Here is a 24,791-nt window from a genome sequence, read left to right as displayed (position 1 = left end):
CTAACAACTAAGACTTTGAGCCAAACAGAAGAGCAATTTTCAGACTGACTTTGACTGCTGGGTGTAAAATGCATTTTATTCAACACATTTCCTTTGACATGCATGATCCTCCATTAATCAACAGACGGGTTCGTGGAGGGCGGGTCAAAGCAAAACGGCTCCCTGCGGGCTGGGGGAATTCATGACGAAGGTGGAGGCCATGTCCTGTCGATAGAGTTCTATTGTGGAGTGAGTGTGGTGAGTTTGAGAAGATTCTGTTGGAGAGGATGTCACATGACTTCATTGCTGGTCACATGACAAGCTGGGACCTATGGGGTCTTCACTTCCTGCTCTGCTTCGACTTGACCTGGGCGGCTATCCTGTCGAGGTCACGCTGGCCCTGGCTGGTGAGACGGCGGCCACAGTTGGTATCTTTCTCGATGATGTTGAGGCCCTCCAAGGCCTGCAGCACCTTCCGGGCCACAGACGTCGAGCCGCGGTTGAAGTGGCTCGGCCTGGTTCCGCGGCGCTTGCGACCTTTTGGACAGCAACAGTGAAGAGGGAATACAGTGAGTGACTTCTCATGATTTTCAGGACAAATGAATGCTGCTTTTGAGTTGATTCCAACTGAAAGAACAGCATCATTAAATGCAAGTGCAATGACAGTTTGCTCAAAATTAGATGTAATACAAAAGTTGCAAACTTTTCTTCAGTTCACTAAATTGTTCACAGAAATTGCTTCAGATTGACATCTGATTGTATAACAAATTGGAAATCAATGATCAAGTTGTCTCAAGATTAATTGCTCATTTCATGTTTACATCTCCAGAAATGGTCTTGAACTACTACATATAAGATAAATGTACAATTACTATGATTGAGATTCCATTAGCAAACTAGATATATCGCTACGGCTACTGATATGCCTCCGCCATAATGCATGGTTCTCCTAATAGGTCTATAGTACAATGTCTTGACAATGTGTGATGACAGTTTCACACAATTGGCAAAATATTAAAATGACAGGTTTGACACAAATGTGCTGAATGTTCACTTTTTCTAGAACTAGGTTCAATTGGATGAATGATTAAAATGTCAGAGTGCAGGTATTTGGGGAACTGATGATTTTTACTTGACTTTTGACCCTTTTATAAGTCTATGCATTGAGTAATTTTCAAGGTATTGAGAAAAAGCATAATTTCAGTATCAAATGGGAAAATAGCATTATCTAAACCTGGCCTTTGAACTTTGACCTCACAGTTCCAAAGAGAATCACTGTTAGGTTGAACATGTATAAATATGTAAGTTTCATGACGATACCTTGAGTTACTTTCGAGATATGGAGGAAAAAGTGCAATTTAGCACTTTCACTTGACCTTTTACCTTTTGACCTTTGACCTTTTGGCAAGAAACTTCCCCAAAAATATATATTGGGTAATACATGCCATACATCAAGTTTGAAAAAAAAAAAACCCTTCAGGCATATTGCATTTTAAGGAAAGTAGTGATATTTTGAGGAGTTGACCTTGACCTTTGACCCCTGACCTTTGACCCATGACCCCAACTTCCCTAGATAATCACTGCCCATCGGTACAAGCATATATACTAAGTTCCATGAAGATACCTTGAACCATTTGCGAGATATGGAGAAAAACATGAAATTTCAATTTTTTTTTCACAAAATAACCAGTGACCTTTGACCTTTGACCCTGTGACCTTAAAATCCACACAAAGTATCATCCCCCAAGGATATACCCTCATACCAAGTTTGATGTAAAACCACCACACGGTTCTTGAGATATCGACAAAAACAAAACGGGACGGACGGACGTACGGACGGACGTACGGACGGACGTACGGACGGACGGACGTACGGACGTACGGACGTACGGACGGACGGACGGACGGACGACCCGAAAACATAATGCCTCCGGCCACTTCGTTGCGGAGGCATAAAAAGCCTAATTGTCTGATTTTTATCCTAAATAGGGCAAGGAAATTTGGGAGTTCTGTTGGGTGCCTCCCAGCAATCGGCTCTATGAAGACAAATTTTGGCATGTATATTAAAGGATTAACATATTAGGAATAGGGTAAGATGTGCTTTTGTGATGATTACAGATTTGTGTGTCTCATTCACTCTTAACAATGCAATACTTGGCAATACCTCAAATATATGTCCGTATTTGGAGTCTGTGGTGTAAGTACCTACACAGTGGCTTGTAAATTGGTTACCACTGCACAAATGGCTGTCATGCACTCAAATATCTTTTTTTCTTTTTTAGTATCTTTTTTTTTTTGTTTTTTGGATACATTTTCTATTACTAACATTTTTTTTCTTTTTCTCATGCATTTCTTAATTTTTGACATCCAACGTTTAATTTGTTTTAACCCAAATCAGGCCAGGCTTTTTTTTGTTGTTGTTGCTATGCTCTGACAGTGATATTTCATCCATTTTAACATTGTCAAACATCTGTCAGTCAGGAAAGTTTGAGGATTTCCTGTAATTGAGCCACCAAAATGTTAGACATTTAGTACTCACAGCTGTTGTTTGTCTTTAGATAACTGTGATTACTGTAAGTTGCAATTGGTGGGAACTGCTTTACGAAATGGGAATCATGCCCAAACCAAGTGTGATCTTACCTCCGTAGATCCTTGCAATTGCATTAACACCGACGCCACCTCGGTAGTACAGATGACGGGCTGTAGAAGCTGGGGAAGGCACAAACATAAATCCATGGTTTTCTCAGCATTCGTTGTTTTACTAAGACTTAGTTCTTCGTGTTTACTAGAGTCAGCTCTATATTTTGCCTTTGAAGTATGGTCTTTCTGAGAATTTCTCATGAGGGAACATGACAAGATAGCTTATTTGACACAAATCAAGACAGTCTTGTTGAAGATGTGCATAACATTACAACTCATCTACAATTTGGAAACTGTTTTTATAGAGCGACTGTGAATACGTTCAGATTGAATCTCATCTCATCTATACATTTCACATGCATCCCTTCAACCCTTTTTGCCAAGTCTACTATGTGAATATGCAGGCACTGAAACTTGAGCAGAACACACATGTGTATATTTTTGCTTGGGACAAACTCAATTCTTTCAAGTTATACACCTCTTCCACAATTTTTAATGCCATGCATGGGAGGAAAAGGATGCAAATGAAAAACAAAAACAAAAACGAAATAAAACAAACCAGAAACACATGGATTCATATTTTGGAATATCTACAGCAGCAGAAATCTACAATGTTTACAGCATGACATCAGCTGATTGTCATCATTGCTAAAATGTGAATCTATGGACAGTCTTAACGTTTCAATGTTCCGGAGGAAAGAGGGGCAAACCAGCAAAGCTCAGATTCCGACGACCGAGTCCTTCGACATTTCCAAAGCATATCAATTAAGCATGCCATTTCACACTTTTTTAAAAAAAATTGTAATACCATACACCTGCCAGGAAAAATGTCATCCATCATTTGCCAATGGTAAGATGGATCACTGAGTTCTTTGTTAAAAAAAACAACATATTTCAAGGATATTGTATCTCTCTCACATTGTCCGTTGCTTCCCCTTCCCCCCCCCCCCCAATAAAAAAAAGAACACTGCAACTTACAGCGCCTAGCTGTATTATGGATCCCTTACTAAGAAGACTAAGTTTCAAGTCTAACAGCAAGGCACTAGTAGCAGAGGATGGAATCACATACCTGCCCTTGTGTAGAACCAGTCCTGGTCTACCGGGGCCAGTTCCTTGTGTGTTCCAGTCTTGACGATGTCCACCCACTCAGGGACCTTCATCTTGCCAGACTTCTTGAAGAAGGCAGCAAGCGCCACCACAAACTCCTGCTGGTCAACGTCCTTCACGGTAGTACCTCCTCCAGGCATCTGGAAAATTGAAACAAGAAACAAAATCATTTTTTGTGTGGTTCCATATGTCAATGGACTACTGTAACTGCTGAAGTTTTTGTGGTACATTTATTTTTTGGTACTTGGTGCTACTTTTGGCTTGCGCGAATTCTAAAACCACGAAAATATCTTCAAGATTTTCTCTGCACCTTGTGAATGGGTCGACAATAGCACAACGCGAATTCAAGAACCCGCAAATGTGTTGTTGAGCAGCTCATCTTAGCGCGAAAAATTGCCCGAAAATATTGACGTTTACAGTATGCTTCTCTCAAAACAAGTACTGGCAACTCAAAATAAATGTATCATCAATTCTCCATGCTCTCAAACTGTATAAAAATCCCTCCCTCAAGAAACAAACAGAATAGCATACCTGCCAATCCTGAGACTTAATAAATCTGAACAAAGAAAAGTTATTCAAAAATCTGTTACAAAACTTTCATAAATTCCATATACTTTACTATTAACAGATATTTCAAAAAAATCAGAACACACTAAAATTAATGCATTTTCTTTCAGTGAAAAATCTGAATATTCAGATTAAAACTGAACAGTTGGCAGGTATGGAATAGGATGAATGCACATGTTACCCTTAAATGTTCGGCATAACGAAACTTTACGTGTCCTATGCAAAATGCACAACCCTCAAAATACCTTCTCAAATTTGACATATAAAAGGTTGCTTCCGAGTACAAATGGAATATTCACTACTTGATGCCCTTCATTGGTCTGCCTGTACAATCTGAAACTGAAGTATAGAGCATAATATTATGCAAACCTCAAATACACACAGTTTGACCTCTCAAGTTCATTGACCGTATCTGCAAAAAGATGAAAAAATCCTTCAAAAATCCATAAAAATTCCCGCATCACATCCACCTGTTCCTTGCTTGTGTCATTACCGGTACCATCAATTTTTCCTGCTCCTGCAAGTTTCATTCAAGGAAGACGGGTGACCTTATTCAAAGCGTACCGCATCATCGCACAGATAGGATCTAGACAACATCAACTTAAATTCCATCTTCCAGAAAGCAACATATCAAGGTCAAGGAAATCTAACAAGTTCAGTCCGAGAAACCCGCTCATGAGGACTGCTCCCGCGTACGAGGACTGCCCCGCCTCATGAGGACCGCCCCCACGCCTCATGAGGCCCGGGGGGAACGCCTCATGAGGCCCCCTATTCAATTCTTATTCATCTCACATCTGACGTATAAATTGTCGCAACTTTGCACAGTGATTTTTTGTTACACACACATGTCCACTATCCATGATGAAAAGAAGAAAAAATCCTGTTTTTTTTTTTTCAAAAATCGAGTTTTAATCAACCGATGCAGAGCGCCCATCAAAACACGGGCGCCAGCGTGTTCGCACAATGCAAGACTGCCGCACCTAGCGGCCTGATCCGAAGTATTACCGCTAGGTGCGGAAAAACAAAAAATCACCGTGCAAAGTTGCGACAATTTATACGTCAGATAAGAGATGAATAAGAAGTGAATAGGGGGCCTCCTGAGGCGTTCCCCCCGGGCCTCATGAGGCGTGGGGGCGGTCCTCATGAGGCGGGGCAGTCCTCGTACGCGGGAGCGGTCCTCATGAGCGGGTTTCCCGGACTGAGTTAGAACTAGGTCTAGGAGTCGTAGGACATTCCCAGATAGCTGGAAGTGGAACAAACTCCCAGATGTCATCCAATCACAGGTTCACAGACACTCCTCACCTTTCAAAAAGAAATTGTCTAACAATTGGGTTACTAATCATGCTAATGGGCTACAAAGCTCCCTAAACCCTGCCACACTTACAATCTACGTGAAGATGGAGGTGTGGCACTTCAAGATAAATTCAGGGTAAAGTCAAATCCTTCCACAACCTTTTTCGAGTTACTTTGCACACAGACAAATAAACGCCAACGAAAACAATGAAAACATAACTCCCTTCTTGCTAGAGGTAATCCCAATAAAGTGAGTGTAGAGTTCCAGAAATCCAAAATTAAAGTTCGTACACACAGCGCATCATACCACAGAAAATCCTAATTCTGAGGATAGCATTATGAATTGTGCATTGTTGTAGTGCAGCAGTAAGCCTACTCATGTACGGCATTACCGCGCGTGGCATCCATCGGCCATAGGTTATAACACATGGTGCAAGTCTTCCCATGTGATACAACGGGACATGCTACGGTCAGTAATAGGTGGCAAATTACACTCTTTAACACAATTCTTGGGATCTGCATCAACCAATTAAATGATGGGGATCAAGTAATGTAATACGTGATCTTTTTAAAATTTCCGTTTGGCTTTGAAAATCTTCAAAAATTAACACTCTTCTCAGCACAAGTATTTCCTTTCCGTACCTTGCTTGTCTATGATAGGGAGAAAAGACCGATTATCGCAATGCACGAGACTGAAGTGTATCGCATTTCGCGAGATAAATTGGTCAATCTCCAATGTTAGTTGGCGCTAGACATTGCAGTCATGCAAATCTTGTCCAGACCTGCGCAAACGGTACATTGTATTTAGAATAGCAAACAAACAAGCAAGACACAGTACTTGTACTCAAAGAATAAATCAATGATTAGACACATAGGTGATAAATAATCAAAACAAACAACAAACAAAGAAGAGAGGAATTGCACGATATCACTGCTTGTCGAAAGCGGCAGATTGTGTAAAATGAAATCAGCTGGTGCTATTGAGTATAAGGCCTACTAAAAGTAGAGGCTAGAAAGTTTAGTGTTCCAGTATTAGGAAGACTCGGTGGTGATATTTTACGAATCTTCGCGGTCAGCTGAAGTCCTTCGAAAAGACGAGTGCGAACCAAAAGAGTATTGGATTATCATTAAAAAAACAACAACATAGTATTTTAAAAAAATGGGTGCTCTTACTGTGTATCATTACAGGGCTCTATGGGTCACCTCCGGAACTTAAGTCAAAAGTGTGACGATACTGCAGTAGATACCAAGGAAGAAAGAAGTAACTTGACCCATGCAAGAGAAAGAAAGAGAGAGTTCTCATTCTTAAAAAAGAAAGAAAAAGAAAGATAAATGAATGAATAAAAAATAAATCTAATGCTTTAACCTGAAGAGTAATTGATGCCTTGCTGAAGAAACTGCATATTAGCTGTGGGTGTTGACAAAAAATAATTACAAAAAAAAAGAAAAAAAGCGGGGGGTAGGTTACACCCTCACCGCAACCCCAAGGGTTCAATCTGTTGATGACCCTGAAAATATCGCTCTCTGCATTACATCACTAAGTAATCTTGAAAATTACGTCAGCAATACTGTAATTGATTCTCCTCTTGATGACTAATTTAAAGTTCTGGGGTATTAGTGAACAAGCAGGTTGGTTTCGTTCAAGTTTTCAACTATTCATCACATTTTTGCTGTGCATTTTCTCACTGATGTATTTTTTTTTTTTCACAAAAGAAGAGGCTACATTGTGCCTTTGTGGATTACAAGGTCTTCATTATAGGGTCCAAACTTATATCAATCTTCCTAATGATAATAATATAATTTGTATGAATATGGAACAAAATCATATGTTCAATCAGGGGCGGATCCGGGAATTCCGTAAAGAGGGGATGCCCTTACAAAATCAATATTTTTCAAAAATTTTTATTTCTTTGTTTTAACCAAAAAAAAAGAAAAAGAAAAAAAAAGCAGGGGGCGCGTGCCCGGTGCACTCCCCCTTGTATCTGTCACTAGTTCAATAATGATAGATCAGAGCTGTGTGACTGTATAGGTATTATTATTTTTTTTTTTACAGTCATAGGGAACAAAGTGATAATGACGTGTTCATGGTGACAAAAAGATCAGATACGAATTATGGGAACTAAATAAGACATGTACAAAGTGATCTTGATGCAAATGAGGATTAAGTGGATGAGAAATGAGTGGTTAAACTCCTATACGGATTTCGAGATTTTATAAGGTTCCATGATATTATGATATCTTTAATCTGCGTTGGATTGACGAATCAGATTATGAACGACAAAAAACAAACAATCAAACAAACAAAACAAAACAAAACAAAGCTCATGAAACGTATTGGCAGTCAATAAAGAATATACTTTCTCATGTGCATAAAGAATTACCGCATCATTTTGTCTGTTTGGGATGTACTATTTTTGTCCAAAGTTTATTTCTGTTGTAAAACTTTTTCAGGGACTACTGAACACCTGTAATAGGTTACAATATTATTTCTTATACGATTTGCACTGTATCTACTCATATGCATGTCGTAACCAAAATCATAAAATATACAAATGAGCGTCTTCTTGTTGTTTACATGACGCCTTTCAATACTTTTTTCTTCTAGACTCATTGATACCAAACTTTCTGTATATTGCATCTGTATGTTTTTTTTTTGTGCGCTAGTTCTATATGTACAATGTATGTATATAAATAATTACATAAATTATCATAAATAGAGTATATATATATACATACATTATACATATAAATATATATATATATATATATAATAATACACATTTATATTATATATATAACTAGTGCACCAATAAAAAAATATACTGATGCAATATATAGAAAAGTTTGGTATTAATTGGTCATAGAAGAAGAAAGTATTGAAAGGCGTCATGGTTATATTAAACAACAAGAAGACGCTCATATATAAATATGTAATATTGCTTTATATAATTTGTTGAATATATCTCTTTAGATTAAAACAGTGGGATAAAAATCTGGAAGCTACCCATTCACAAAGAGCAACACCAGCAACAACAACAACAACAACAACAACAACACCAACAATGTAATGTGCAATATCAAATTGGCAGGATCAGTAATCTTTGATATCAAGTTTATGACAAAAGTGATTTGTGTGAGGAATGATAATATGAATAAGCAGGCCGAATTATACAATTTTGAAAAATGAACAAAAACAGTTCGATGTTGTTAAACCAGTCTGTAGAGTTTTTCTGATCAAATCATACTTTTGCACAGTACATGTACTAGTATATGAAAATGTTTTCTTTCATATGAAGGGTTTGTTTGCAAAAACCGATAAGTCCATTTTTGAAGATTTTGAAGTACGATCTCTGTCAAAAAGTACAAAATAATACCTTTTAAATGAGCGTATATTGGTCACTATATATAAAGGTATATTTTTGAAGTTATGGTCAAAAGAAGCAAACATTTTTTTGTTATTCTCTTTATTTTTCTTGAACTTCAATCGCGAATATCTCCATTTGGCAAATGTGGACTTATCGGTTTTTGCAAACAAACTCTTCATATCATTCTTTAAAAATGAAAAATGAAAACAATAACATTCATATTAACAACAATTAAATGTTTCTATTCGATTCGCATTTTATTTTCAATATCACATTCACATATACCATTTAGGCCTACCCCCCAAAATAAATAAAAAATAAAAAAATCATTGTGATACAAAATAAGGTTATGAATTAGATTTGAAAGTGTAAGAGAAAAATGAACAAGCACCGAACATACATATTAAACTATTCGAACCAAACGACATTGTAACTGGAAAATTATGTAAAAAGTGCAGTGACTGCCATTTTGTGTGGTATTTTCATAGAGTGCATATTTTACATGTAAAGATGGGAAAACACGTAGTATATATATATATATACATATATATATATATATATATATATATATATATATATTTATTTATTTATTTATTCACATATATATGAAGAGTTTGTTCGCAAAAACCGATAAGTCCATTTTTGAAGATTTTGAAGTACGGTCTCTGTCATAAAGTACAAAATAATATCTTTTAAATGATATATCGGTCACTACAATAAAGGTATATTTTTGAAGTTATGGTCAAAAAAGGCATTTTTTTTTTAAAGCAAAGTTTTAATGAATGTGTACTTCTCACGTAAAAATGTAAAGATTTGAGAATTCCACTTTATATTATTTTCCTTCAATTATCTTCCCACTGCTGTGACATCACGATTGTCGTAAGAGATTCTGTCGAGAGAGGGCAGTACATGGAATCAACCTGGTTCTAGGATAATTACCCCCTGGACAATTTTACCCCAGATCTTTCCCCTTACCCTAACCCCAATCCTAATCCTGAACCTAATCCTAACCCTAACCTAAACTCTAACCCTAACCTTGATATTTACTCTAACTGTATCACTGACCGGCATTTAGCCGGGGAATAATTGTCCACGGGAGGGGGTGGGGGTAATTGCCCTGATAGGGATCAACGCAAACGTTAGAAGTTAACAAAAGAGAAGAAGAAAAGATGAGTGGATACTAGTGTAGTCCTCATTGCCTAGAAAAAAATCCTTCCGTGTTCCACTATTCTTTTTGCATTCCCTTAACCCACCATGTGTTTATCAAGCAACAAGTCTAGATTCCAAGAAATTGAAATTTCACGATATCCTGCCCCAGCCGTAACAACAAACGGCACAAAGATTAACAAAAATAACATGTCTTTACTGCACTATGTGTGACTGAAAACTATAATATTATCATAGACTAAAATGCAGGACTGAATATGATTCCATCCATGCCAGCTGTTTGCCTCTCAGGATTCATAATCCACGAATTTAAGGGTAAGTTCTTATTCTTGATGTTTTATGTTATTTTCTTTTTTCCCCCAAAGCGCCCACCCTTGCTCCCCTGGTATTCAAGTAGTCAAGAAAAGCAAAGTTTGCACATATTTTCCCTCCTTTCCAGTGTTGGTGCAAGCGGGTGGGATATAATGTTCTCTCCGCGAAATTCACCTGCTGCTCGAGTTCAGGTGAAGATGACGTCAGGATTATTCCAAACTAAAATAGGGTGATATTTACCCGCTCCTACATTCATATAAATTTAATTGCATTCATATCCCTCAGCAATATACGTATTTGTATTTCTTTACTCTTTTGGTTACTCGCATTCCATTGACTTTATATTTGTAGAAAAAGTATCATTAAATTCACATAAAATGTTGAGTAGCATCCCTCTTTAATAATACGATGGTCCAGACTCCGCCCAAAATTAATTAAACATGAGGAACTGCTGCATCATTCATGATTCACGTGACGTATGTCAATCAGTGCATAGCGTTGTTGTATAGCAGCCCCGCCGCCATAATCTAACTTCGTCGCTTTTGATGTCTGACTGACACATCGAAGGTACGTCACTCAAATGTCTTTCTTATGCTGTCAATTTCAATTTTGTGTAGATTTTCTCTTCAGATTTGCTCCATCTTGTTAATAGAATCTGCCCAAGCGCCTGGTAATGTGTAGATGCACTTATTTCCTATGATATGTGCCGAAATCGCGGTGAATTTGCAGCGTAGTTGGCGAGATTTCTTTGTTGTGAAATCCAGTGGCGATATTGAACGTGTGTTGAGTGGCAGCTTTATATTACGCCCGTTTTTCTATTGGGGAGTGTTCAACGTGTGGAAAGGCAGAGCCCGTTGTATGATTTATTCGTTTGTCGCCTGGGTACGTTGTTCCGGCTTTCGGGGGGGCTTGTGTGTTGTGGGGCCACACATGTGCGCTTCGTGTAGATAGATACCAGGCTCAGCAAGTCGGACCACTCAGAGCCGAGCGTTGGAGAAATGGGGGGAAATTCACGAAACATATTTTTCTCATCTCACGACGCGACAATATTTCTGCAGTTCAAACGGCCCTCACGTATTATGAAATGATATACAGTCGGACATGCTAATGTCGTTATGTATTTTCAGTAGTAGACGTCGCCAATGCATATGTTTACCAGATCCTCCGATGCGATGCATAGACTACAGTATATTCTTTACCCGTTCAAAATCGCCATGTGTTTCGCGTGGAATAGAAAGTGCACATGCTCGCAGCTCGCATGATCGTGAAATATCGACTTCTCATATATCACTAGAACTATGCACTGCAGTGCGCAATCGGCAATATACTGTGAGAACATACAGCATGATTAGTAGTAAAGTCATTATTGTTTACCATGCATAATTTTCACAGACTTAAAACCCGAGAAGAAGTAGATCTGTTTGTTGTACGTCGATGAGATCAGTTGAAGACTACTGTAAATGTACAATGGAGTAGCTACTAGTACTTTAACATAAATACTCGGCATATAATATTAAAAGTATGTCGTATTTGTGTGTACGATGTACATTGTATGGCAATTGTGAAATCATACTCTTCATACAGTGATAGGGCTGTAACATACAATTGTAAGAGTATAAGTACATGTGCATATTTGGGAGTCAAAATTATTAATTTTAGTCCATACCTCATGGTGCGGGGGTGGGGTGGGGTAATATTAACAATTAAGGTTTGCACACTTGAACACAAGAAAGATATCCAACATTTTTGTTTATGAATATCTCTACTTCTGTCATGAGAATCCTGTCAGATCATAAAAATGTGTGTCTTTGATACAGGTTGGCCCCTACTATAAAAGTGGATATTTTCGCGCGACTAATTTTTTGCGCTCGGCTCGGTAAGATGAGTTTCACATGTTTTTAATTCCACGGAATCAGACGTCCATCAACTACTGGGACATCTGGCAAGCATAAATATTCGCGTACTAGTTTCTGTTTTGCGCGAAATGCGCGAAAATTTCAACACCGCGAAATTTTCCATTTTTACCGTATACTATGATTATAGTGCGGCTGTGTGTTTAAATGCATTTACCCCAAACTTCGAGGTAAAAAAGTGTACAAACTAATTTTGTAGGTTGCTCTTTCTGACAAATTTTGCATGACCTGATGTCAGTATTGTAGATCACAGTACTGTACGAACACAAATTTCTGCGCAGAAATTGGCGAGAGTTTACATGTAGGCCTATATACCCCGGTTTTTACAATGTGGAACCAAATATTATTACCGGTATGCGTGAAAGCAATTAAATACTTTTATACCTGAAATTTGTAAGAGTTCCTTTGGGACAGCCAACCAAAGACAAAACTCTAAATATCCCACCACTTACCGAATGCGTGTGTGTGCATGCATCCGTGCCAGGGCTTGACATCAGCAGTATAGCCCAGGGCCAAGAAAAATTGATGTTGGTCCACGAAATTTCAGAAAAGGTTATAATCTTTTGGTGGCCCATTCAGGCAGGTAAATTTCAAAATGAAATGTTATATTTCCTTTTAATTTCAGGCTGCTACATTTCTTTTTGGGCCACCAGAATTTCAGATCCAAGTTTTTTATCCCTCCGCCACGAAGTGGTGCCAGAGGCATTATGTTTTCGGGTTGTCCGTCCGTCCGTCCGTCCGTAATGAATTTTGTGGACAGGGTAACTACCAAAACCTTTTGAGGTATCCTAATGAAACTTGGCATGTATGTGCATTAGGGGGTGAAGTTGTGCCTATCAACTTTTGGGTGCACATGCTCAAGGTCAAAGGTCAAAAGGTCAAGGTCAAATGCTTAAAATTTTACTATTTCCCCCATATCTATGCAATGCCTGAAGATATTTTCTGGAAACTTAGTGTATACATGTACTACCCAATTAAGATTCTCTGGTGAAAGTTTGGGGTCACGAGGTCAAAGGTCAAGTAAAATGTTAAATTTTCACTTTTTTCTCTGTATCTTGGAAATTGTTCAAGGTATCTTCATGGAACATAGTATATATATGCATCTACTGACTGGCAGTGGTTATCTAGGGAATTCAGGGTTCATGGGGTCAAAGGTCAGGGGTCAAGGGCAATACTTCAAAATTTTACTATTTTCCTTATATTTATGCAATGCCAGCAGGACTTTTTTTTTTAAAAAACTTAATGTATGCATGTATAACCCAATAGAGATTCTCTGGGATTTTTTTTTTGCCAAGAAGGTCAAAGGTCAAAAGGTCAAAGATCAAGTGAAAGTGCTGAACTTAATTCTTTCTCCATATCTCGGAAGTGGCTCGAGTTATCTTGAAACTTAGAACATGCTGAGTTTATGTATGTTCTGCCTGACAGTGATTCTCTTATAAATCAAAGGCCAGATGAAAATGATAACAATTTACTGTTCAATACAGAAATTGCGCTTTTTCTCCATACCTTGAAAATTACTCAGTGCATAAACTTATGAAATGGTCAAAGTCAAGTTAAAGTTCTTGAATCCCCAAATACATGCTCTCCTATTCATCCAATTTAAATAAACATAGGTCAAGAAAGGTAATTATTCAATACATTTGACAAACATGTCATTTTAATATTTTGCCAATTTTGTGAAAATGTAATCACACATTGTCCACATGTACTATAGACCTATTAGGAGAATCATGCATTATGGCGGAGGCATACCAGTCGCCATAGCGACATTTCTAGTTTTGTTTGATTTTTTTTTTTTTTTTTTTGGTGGCCATGCAGAATGGGCCACCAGAGCAAAATGATAGTGTTTAGCCCTGTGTGAGTAAGCTAACAAGGATATGGTAGCTAGTGTAGGCTGGTATATAATTGCTGGATGAAAAGATCACTATGAAACAGTTCTTAAAGGGTGTGTACAGTTCTGGTCGAGGTGAGGATTTAGCTTTTAAAGTTTTGCGAGATATTCAGAAACCACTCAATGAGATGTCAAAGAGCATGCAATTCTAAGGGGTATCAAAAGTTTATTTGATGAAAATCAGTTTTGAAAGGGCTGAGATATCCAAAAACAAGGTGAAACAAAGAGATCCTTATAAAAGCGTAGCCTGTAGTCTTTTATTATTATCACTTTTTTGGATATCTCAGCCATTTGAAATCCAATTTTCATCAAATAAACATTATATTTCATAAGAAGTTTCTCATTATCTCAGTTAGGAATGTAAAAAAACGTGAATCCCCACCTCAACCAGTACTGTACAGCCCCTTTAAATGTCACTGCAGAACAACTTTGCACAATATGTAACTTTAGAAATGCAAGAAGAATTCCACAAAACTTTATTTTTCTTGCATTTATAAGAGTAATGGACTTACATCTTTCAGAAAACAAAGGAAAATTATATCATCTGCCAACTGTGTCAAGAGGAGGGACTATGTACTTTTCATAGTGAAATGAATTTTATATTAGAACTCTTTGTATTTTCTTTATCTTTGATCATCCCTGCATGATGCCATGAATTGTTCTATCTAAGTCTTCTCAGCCAGTCATGGCAGCTCTGAAACTTTAAAAATTCAAAACCTTTGAATGGATTGTCTCATTTCCCTCAAACAAGATAAGTTTAACTTATTGCAGCATACACTCAATCAGACCATATGTTTGGGTTTTTTCCCCCTTTAAATAATTATTGCCACTTGTAATTAAATGTAGGTTTCTAGTAATATTTGCAGCTAAGCTTTAGTATACAACAACAGGTTATAATTTGTGATTTTGTGATTTGTTTCCAAACTTTAATAGTCCCATCACCAACATGTGTTTAAGCAGTGTCAAGAGAATATTACGATCGCGGTCCTGATGGTGATATCAAAGGACCTATACCTGTAGGTACAGAATAATATCATTCTAGAGTCAGGTAGCCATTTTTGTAACCCGTTGAGGATAGGCTGATTTTGCTATAACATGCTAGGCTGATTTTGCTATAACACGCATTGCCCGTAGACACCTGCCCGAATATACTCGAGACTCATCCGGCCTCAATGGGTTAATAGAAATTACTTTCGAGGATTGTGTAATTTTGCATTGATTATTTGAGTCACAAGCCAGAGGCAAATTTCTAGTCGGGCATAAAATGAATTTGATAGCAAAAAAGGATAGCTTTTGATTTTTTTTTTTGTGTGTGTGTATGTCTCACACTACCCAGTACCTGTACATTCTGTGTCTGTAATATTTCTTTTTTTTTTGCCATAAGATACAAAGCCAAAAAAGAGAGAAATAAATAAAAGATTTTGCCTGCCTGAAAAATCACACCACGCTCTTGTAGTCAATATGATTTGCTCAGATTTAAGCTGAGTGTATCTACTATTGTTTACATTGCAATCCAAACACCTGATGCTGGTAGTTTCTGTCTACCAGTGCAAAGTGTGTGTGTGTGTGTGTGTGTGTGTGTGTGTGTGTGCATTGTGGAGGCGCCATTAGCCAGTTTTCGGCAAGCACTCCCACAGAATGTTGCAAAACACTCTGCAGACACAAGCAATCTTAAAGGCATAATTTACCATTTGAAGATGAATAAAAAACCCAGCATTAGTGCTTGAAAATAGTCATAAAATGTGAGTTAGGAAGGAAACAACCACTGCAAAAATTTGAATTGGTAAAATCGATGTTGAGTATTGTTAAATATACAAAATGTGAACAATACATGTATGTATAATAAAAATGTTTCCAGACTAAACCGTGTACAGTTACGGTTTATTGAGAAAAGTACAGATTTTTATATGATAGGATGTTTGTTGGCACAACAGACCTACACTGTACACTACAGTAGATGCATTAAATGTCATATCTTGAAATTTTTTTAAAATCACTGTTCCCAAAGGTAAACAGGACCTTTAATACTAGTACTTCGTGTACTACACGGTTGTTTATCCACTTTAGTTTTGCTCACTACTACATGTTTTACACACAGAAATTACTGAAATTTTAATTGTCATTTAGATCATAGTTTTTGTCTCTATTGGACTATAAATAGTAGAGTTCTTGTAATAATGAAATCTCATATCTGTGATTATATTAATGGAGTTTGGATGTATTTATGTCTCTAGTATGACACAAATAATTACATACACACTGTACACTGATTTCATTTTATACAGCTTTCATTCAATATTGACTTTTTAACCTTTCAGTGTGTTTGACCAGCAATAGTCAAACACATGACGACCGTAATGTGTTTGTATCACGACCGTGATACATTCAGTTAGACAGACATTACAACAAAATCATGAACAAAATTTCTCTCACCTGTGCAAATGTCATATGGGTGAAGGGCTTGGCACTGCGAGCAGATGAGTGCCCGTTTATTTTAATTGCCAGATAGGACCTTTTAGTTGCCCTGTCTGAAAAAAGGACATCAGTGAACAAGACTGAAATGAGGGAAATGATTCGTTTGTCAGTGACGATACATGGGGGGGCGTTTCATCAACGAGTTCGTCGGAGTTTTCACCGACGAATTTGCTATCAGCCAATCAGACCAAGGATTTCATTAGCTTTTAACAGTTGTCAGTGTAAATCCTTGCGTCTGATTGGCTGATAGCAAATTCGTCGGTGAAAACCCCCGACGAACTCGTTGATGAATATTTCTATAGATATTCATTTCACCGCAAAAGTGATGTTGAGGGTATCATAAATCAACACAAATCAACGTGCATTTGGATTTCAGGGGCCCTTTAACTTTGTAATGATCACTGTGTGATGTTGAGTATCATATTTGACTTGATTACACAAAAGATTGTAGTTTGTTTCAGGAGTATTTGCTCAGTTAATGCACACATTGAAAACCATCCATCACAGTCCCTCAGTGATAGAACCATGCATCAGATTGTTGTTCATATTTACACACTGGATCCATCTTGCAGGAATACATTATGAGATTATGCAGATGACTTCCTTATTTATAGAATGCTGAATATGATTAATTTATCATACTTGTAAAAACATCAAATATTTCCACTTTCTGATTGATTAATGTTGATTCATGATACCCTCAACATCACTTTTGGGGTGAAATGAATATCTAGAAACAATCCATATATTCTAAAATCATTTTTCTTCTATTTTTCTTCAGATTACTTGGATACGCCCACAAAAAACCTTCCAAACCAAGATTCTGGTTGTGACCTCATCTGTCAATCATTGCTAAAGTACTAATATGATTAACAAAAGACATTGGAATGCACCCTCCCCGAGACTGAGCATAACTTCATGTTCCCTCGCCATGTCTTTTGTTAGTCACATTAATATCACAGAAACATGCTTGTTATGCTGAGTGGAGGGGAAGGTGCATACCAATGTCTTTTGTTAATCATATCAGTACTTTAGCAATGATTGACAGATGAGGTCACAACCAGAATCTTGGTTTTGAAGGTTTTTTTTTTTTTTTTTTTTTTTTTTTTTTTTTTTTTTTTAGGGTATCCTAGTAATCTGAAGAAAAATAAAATAAAAATAATCACAAAATATGTGGAATGTTTCTAGATATTTGTTTCACTACAAAAGTGATGTTGAGGGTATCATGAATCTACACAAATCAACATGCATTTGTATGTCATAAAACCTTTAATAGCTGACTGGTATTCTTCCATTAATTCATTAAATGAAGACTAGTTCATAGAACCATTTTATAAAGTAAGTGATGCACAGGTCTAAGTTCAGGATGTTAGTTGAGATGCAGCTCACTCTCGGGTACTCACCAAGTTGTGCATGTTAGGTTGCGTTCACATAGAAGTATTCGGTATTCGGTATTCGCTATTCGGGCACTGAGTACACCATCACCCGCACCGTCAACTCGCCATCCCATGCAGTGAGGATTTCTTCCTCCTACATCCCAGCAAATCTTATTAACAATTTCTAAACTGCATCAGAATGTCAGTCTACATGCTTATTTTTGCTAAAGGGCAAATCCAGACCAAAATTGTCATTATTTCATAAACGAGAGACGGTATACACTGCAAGAAAATCGAACAAGCTCGATTCCCACTTTGCTATACTATTCACAGCTATTCGGTACTTTTGAATAGTGCCCTCGTATGTGAACCGGTGTGAGGAAATCCTGTCGTTCGATTCAAGCTATTCATGTGCCCTCAAAAACGAGCCCCGAATACCCGAAAAATATACTTCTATGTGAACGTAGCCTTACACCAGTACCCTTGAGTGTGCTGCATCTCCACCAAGACACTCTCACCTGTGCATTGTTTGTATTTATACTCTCTTTTATCCCCTAACAAATCTTCACTGTATTTCTATATTCTTAAGGAATGAGATCAAGAAGAAAACATACATCATTCACATTATACAAATGACGCACAGGTCTGAGTGCGTCAGTCGGAATTGTGTGCATAAGGTAACTATGGAATGCTTAACCCATGAGGCGAAGCCGAGTGGGTTTAGGCTAAATTCCATAGTTACCGCATGCACACTATATTCCGACTGATGTACGAAAAGACATGTGCGTCATTTGATTTATAGAATGGGTAATTTTCTTGTCAAAAACCCAGTTTTCTATCGTGTTACCCGATGACAAAATTACTGGATGCATTTCCTTTTGGCTTTCCGTAAAGGGCATGCATACCCGTACTTACCGTTTTTACTGGATGCATGGCCAGCCATGCATAAGTTTTTACTGGATGCATGGCCAAGCTGAGTGCGCGAACGCTTGCTTTAGTGCGCGAACCTTTGTTACAAGTACGCGTACTCTTGCTAAGTGCGCGATAACATGTTTACCACTGTGACTCAGCGTGCGGCCAGTAAAAATGAACACATAGTTCTCGACCAATCAGATCGCAGGATTCTTGCTACCCATTCTATAAGAAGTAATTACTTACTCAGTAATGATGACTTCTAGGGGTGAAGGGTTTGTAGGGGTGCTCATTTTATACCAACCTAAAGACATACCATGATATGACATGATAGCATAAAAATCAATGAGCGAATTTCACAGTGATGACATCGTCACCATTTCATTTGCATGATATTATTGTTCCTTGAATGTTGTACAGGCATGTGACCTGTCAGATTCTGAAACTTTTTGGATCATTATTTGATTTTTATTAAAGAAACATTTCTTCCATTTCTTATAAGTCAACTTTAATATGGAGTAAAATACGTAATATGTAGCTGGCTTTGCAAAGGAAATCATGTAAGATATAAATGTAAAAGATAAAATTCTTTGTCAACATATACCCTCTTAATTCCTTCATCTAATGTGCCGGGGGTATTAAAAGATAAAAGTGTAATGGCAGCATGTTTATAGAGGTTGATGGAGTAAAAGTTTTATGCCATTTACTGTGCACATTTTATTCTTTCAAAGGCTGAAAGTCAGATTTTGCTTTGTGACGACAAATTTTTTTCCTACACAGGATGAGCTTACTGTACCTTTAAAAAGTTAATATTTGGATAAAATTAGGAAGTATTGGATGTCACTCTCGTCGAGACTAAATGTCTGCTGCCTCATATTGTCAGGGAAAGTTTAAACGCGTCACAGAGGTGAATGACTGGTAAAGTATTCTCTATCTCAACTATAAAAGCGGGCAATAAAAAATGATTTTAACCACTACATGTACAATCTGTACACTAGTGGTAGCCTGAGAGGGTATTGATAGTCCTGGTGAAGCAGAATCTAGGACAGCAAAAATTTAAAACCAAGTAGCTGACTGCAAGCACCGCCGTAAATTGATATTGCATTCTCAACATGATGACTTTCAGTATAAAGTGTATTTCTGTAGGTCCATACTGCTAAATCTACAATGCATCTGTCTCTGTATTCCTTTATCTGCTTAGTATCTCCCTGTTTGCTGTTTGACAGTGTCAGATTGAAAAACAGAATCCTTGTTTTGTAATCATGGTTGTGAACCAGGTTTCTCATCATGTTCTGAGTTATAAAGCTGAAATGAGTTTCCCTGGTGACCAATATTGAGCTGCGAGTGACATTTCATACAACGTCTGTGTCACTAGCGTCATGCATGTCCGTCTAACAGACACGTTAATATGCATACTTATGCATGATTATGTTCATAGATAAGTACAATTTAACCTGCGCACAACATGGCAGAACTGACTGTGAGGTCAGCCTTTAATAACTATACTCTGCCTCAAATTGTGCTATGGAGTTCAATTTGTTGAAAAGCCAAATCTATACATGTGCATTTAGAATCAGTCAGAACTTGATTTGAAAAAAAACCCTGCAAGATAAAACTTGGAGCAAAAATTGTGATGATATAAAATGGTGTTACTCTTACAGAAGTAAGAACAAAATTGAAGTTTGCTCCCAGACTTCCTAGGATGACTTGCGTAGCAAGCCTGTTTCTAAACATATTCTACAAATAAGTGTTTCTAATAGTATGAAACCCCTTGTACTCAAGTTGTGCAGTGTGCCTGATTATGAATAACAAACTTATTTGCAGCCAACCTTGTTGAAATATTCATAAGGAAGTACACCATGTATGTGCGAGCAGAAATAGGTGCTTTATATAGGGCTGCGTACTGCCCATTTTTTTTTTTTCTACCGGTCTAACTTGTATGTCGGACCAACAGGTACAACTGTACCCAGTTTTTCCATTTTTTCTCTGGTCCATTCCTGAAGAAGGTACTGGTCTGACGTGATTTTTACCAGTCAGGGACCGGCAGACCAGTGCCAGTGTGTGGTCACTGGTGTTGCTTCTTACATGATTCCTTCAAAGGAATTGACAGCATGTACTTAATGTGTGCATGTGAGCAAATACAGCATGTGTGACCACATTCTGATGGACTTACATGGGATATTCATGTATGATTGTATTTCTCTCACAAGTGTAGGGTTTTATCTCTATCTACCTATCTATCTATCTATCTATCTATCTATCTATCTATCTATCTACCTACATGTATCTACATGTATTGAGATCTATCTATCTATCTATAGATCTATCTATCTTTCTATCTATCAATCTAGATCTATCTATCTATCTATCTATCTATCTATCTATCTATCTATCTATTTCTGTATCTAGCTATCCATCTACACTGTACATCTGTTCGTTGTACATTGTTTTGTTAAGAAGTCATGAACATTTCTTTTCATTGTCTCATTACACACAGAGCAAAAGCACAAATTAATAGGGGCATAACCATCACTGACTATGATTGATATGAAAAGTTATAAAAAAAACCAAGCAAAACAGGACAAACACATCACAGCAAGGCCTTACCAATGTACAGCACAAGCTACAATGTACCATTATAGCTGGTCCGTCTTCACATAGAGGAATAATTGCAGAAGATGATAATATTAAATTGTAGGATATCCACATAGAGAAAGATATAGAATATATCTTAGAAAAGACAATCTGAGGGAGAAAAAAGTTTTTATTCCTCCGCCACGTAGTGGTGCCGGAGGCATTATGTTTTTGGGTTGTCTGTCCGTCCGTCCGTAATCAATTTTTTGGACAGCATAACTAAAAAACCGTTTGAGGTATCCTAATGAAACTTGGCATGTATGTATGAGTGGGTTAAGTTGTGCCTATCAACTTTTAGGTGCATACAGTATGTTCAAGGTCAAAGGTGGAAAGGTCAAGGTCAAATGCTCAAAATTTCACTATTTCCCCCATATCCATGCAATGCCTGAAGGTGTTTTCTTGAAACTTAGTGTATATTATGTACTACCAAGTAAAGATTCTCCAGAGAGAGTTTTGGGTCATGAGGACAAAGGTCAAGTCAAAATGTTGAAATTGTATGTGTTTCTACATATCTAGCAAATGGTTCAAGGTATCTTCGTGGAACTTAGTATATATGTATGTACTGACTGGCAATGATTATCTAGGGAATTTGGGGGTCATGGGTCAAAGGTCAGGGGGTTAAAGGGTAAGGTCAACTCATAATTGCACTTTTTCCCTCATATTTATGCAATACTTAAATGTTTTTTTTTTTTTTAAACAGGATTTATACATGTATTACCCAATAGATATTCTGTGGGAAGTTTCTTGCCAAAAGGTCAAAGGTCAAGTGAAAGTGCTAAATTTCACTTCTTCCTCCATATCTCGAAAATAACTCAAGGTATCATGAAACTTATTACATACTTATGCATGTTCTACCTAACAGTGATTCTCTTAGGAACTTTAAGGTTAAACATGAAGGGTCAAAGGCCAGGTTTTAATACTAATATTTTACCATTTAATACTGAAATTACACTTTTTCTCCATACACACGTTGTACCTTGTAAATTGCTCAATGCATAAACGTTAATATAAAAGGGTCAGAAGTTGAGTAAAAATCCTCAAATCTCCATATACTGTACCTGCACTCTGACAATTTAGTCATTCATCCAGTTAAACCTAGTTCAGGGAACATTCAGCACATTTGTGACAAACCTGTCATTTTGATATTTTGCCAGTTATGTGAAACTGTCATCACACATTGTCAAGACATTGTACTATAGACCTATTTTAATAGAGGAGAACCATGCATTATGGCGGAGGCATACCAGTCGCTGTAGCGACATTTCTAGTTAATACATGTATCAGTGTCTGAGATAAAACTTCTTGGCAAGGGAAATGTTTATGAATACAGTAGTTATGACTAACATACCATGTAAGTTTGAAACATCTAACTGAAATCTGCAGACAAAATAAACTCTGCTTGAGAGATATTACCAAGCCTATGCATATTTCAGGGAAATCAGCAGGGGTCGCACTTAACTTTTTTTTTAACTAGCCAGGCGGACTACCAAGAATCAATTTTAACACTGAAGCAATATTTTGGCTAGCCAGACGGACTAGCAACTTCAGAATTTTATGATTTTTAGCTAGTCCGACGTGATTTTGGGTGGCCAATGGCCAGCGGACCATCGCCAATTTCGAACCCTGATCAGAAAATGTTCTGACGTATTTACCCCAGTAATAGTGTATCTTGTAGGGCCTACAAGGACAAAATGTACAAGGTATGTGGTTTTGAACACATTACTAAACTTCTCCACATGTATACTCACATATGTTTTAGGTCATAAGGTAATGATGTTCTTTTTATTGCCAGTATGTTATTCTCTCCCACATTGGACAAAAAGAAAAGAATAACAAGCACAAGTTGATACGTAGGAAAGTGTTGAGATGTGATTGTAGGGTCCCTACAGAGTCAGTCTGATGGAAGGTTTTTTACCATTTGCAGATGAAAAAAAAAAGCAGCACTAGTGCTTCAAAATAATTCTAAAATGTGGGTTAGGGACAGAAACAACCACTGTAAGAATTTGAATTTGTATAATTGATGTTAAGAATTGTTAAATACACAAAATGTGAACAATAGTTATGATAAGAATGCTTCCAGGCTAAACCGTCTACAGTTATGGTTTATTGAGAAAAATATTGATATCTCCTTATATCTTAGGCTTTACTGCAAATATTTCATATGGTAGCATGTTTTGTGATGCAACAGACCTACACATATAATGCATCAAATGTGTATCTTGAACATTTGAAGAGTTTGTTTGCAAAAACCAATAAGTCCATTTTTGAAGATTTTAAAGTTCGGTCTCTGTCATTCTAAAGTACAAAATGATACCTTTTAAATGATATATTGGTCACTACATATATAAGTACATTTTTGAAGTTATGGTCAAAAGAAGCAAAAATTTTTTTATTATTCTCTTTATTTTTCTTGACCTTTAATCGCAAATATCTCCATTTGGCAAATATGGACTTATCGGTTTTTGCGAACAAACTCTTCATTTTTAAAAATCACTGCTCCCAAAGGTAAACTGGACCTTTCTTACCCTGAGGTGTCCAGACTCCAACTCCATATGTAGGCCTTTGTAGTGTCAATTTTGTGACAGATATTGATAGAAAATATATAATATGATACATTATTAACTGAGCATGAATATATACATTGTATCGTCGCTTGGGTGACAAGACCTTGCATCTACAAAATGTCAAATGTTCAGGAGAGCAAAAAAACATTGCAGCCAAAGCACTATATCAAATGGGAGAGCCTTCCCTTTGACATGCTGTAGTGGCTTCATTTTTTGGGTAAGACAGCTAGAATTTGGACAGGACATCACCTGATCATCTGACCATTTATCCAAAAAAGTGATTTTCACCAAAATTTGAGATACAAGGTCTTGTCACCCCAGCGACAATATAACAACGATTGCATGAATGAGTCCCAAAATTAGATCCTTCTCATAAGCTTTGATGTGTCCATCCATGTTATTCTATGTTGCGATGTCCCTCATATATGGGTAGATTGGTTCCATACCGAAATACTGAGAGGGCGCCGTCTCATACTGAGAGGGCGCCGTGTCAGCTGCAGCCGTACTTCAAAATGTGTCCTGGATTTGTCTTGGTTATCACCTAATATCCAACTTTCTGATACGCAACTTGTGGATGTTATAGTTATGTGTTGTTC

At 37.2% G+C, this 24,791-nt stretch overlaps 1 protein-coding gene across 1 annotated transcript; it reads right to left on the bottom strand.

Annotated features, from left to right (window-relative positions):
- Positions 1 to 58: 58 nt before the first annotated feature.
- Positions 59 to 3,866, bottom strand: LOC139713982 (small ribosomal subunit protein eS19-like). Its single transcript, XM_071625705.1, has 3 exons — positions 3,689 to 3,866; positions 2,620 to 2,688; positions 59 to 516 (listed from the first exon to the last, which is right to left on the bottom strand). The coding sequence occupies exons 1-3, from the start codon at positions 3,864 to 3,866 to the stop codon at positions 320 to 322; spliced, it is 444 nt and encodes a 147-aa protein (XP_071481806.1). The 3' UTR covers positions 59 to 319.
- Positions 3,867 to 24,791: the final 20,925 nt, after the last annotated feature.

This window comes from Diadema antillarum, unplaced genomic scaffold (genome assembly GCF_040938485.1).
Source record: "Diadema antillarum isolate AM-2024a unplaced genomic scaffold, OU_Dant_1.0 seq00002116_RagTag, whole genome shotgun sequence".
NCBI lineage: Eukaryota > Metazoa > Echinodermata > Echinoidea > Diadematoida > Diadematidae > Diadema > Diadema antillarum.
Note: the sequence above shows the minus strand (reverse complement) of the source record. Positions and strands in the feature narration are given on the sequence as shown.

Bases quoted from the DNA above. Each gene is read 5' to 3' on its own strand.
- LOC139713982 (XM_071625705.1), bottom strand. From the start codon at position 3,866: ATGCCTGGAGGAGGTACTACCGTGAAGGACGTTGACCAGCAGGAGTTT. The intron at 2,689-3,688 runs GTATGTGATTCC...TGCCTTCCCCAG, and splicing joins CTGGTTCTACACAAGGGCAG to CTTCTACAGCCCGTCATCTG. The intron at 517-2,619 runs GTAAGATCACAC...GCTGTCCAAAAG, and splicing joins AATTGCAAGGATCTACGGAG to GTCGCAAGCGCCGCGGAACC.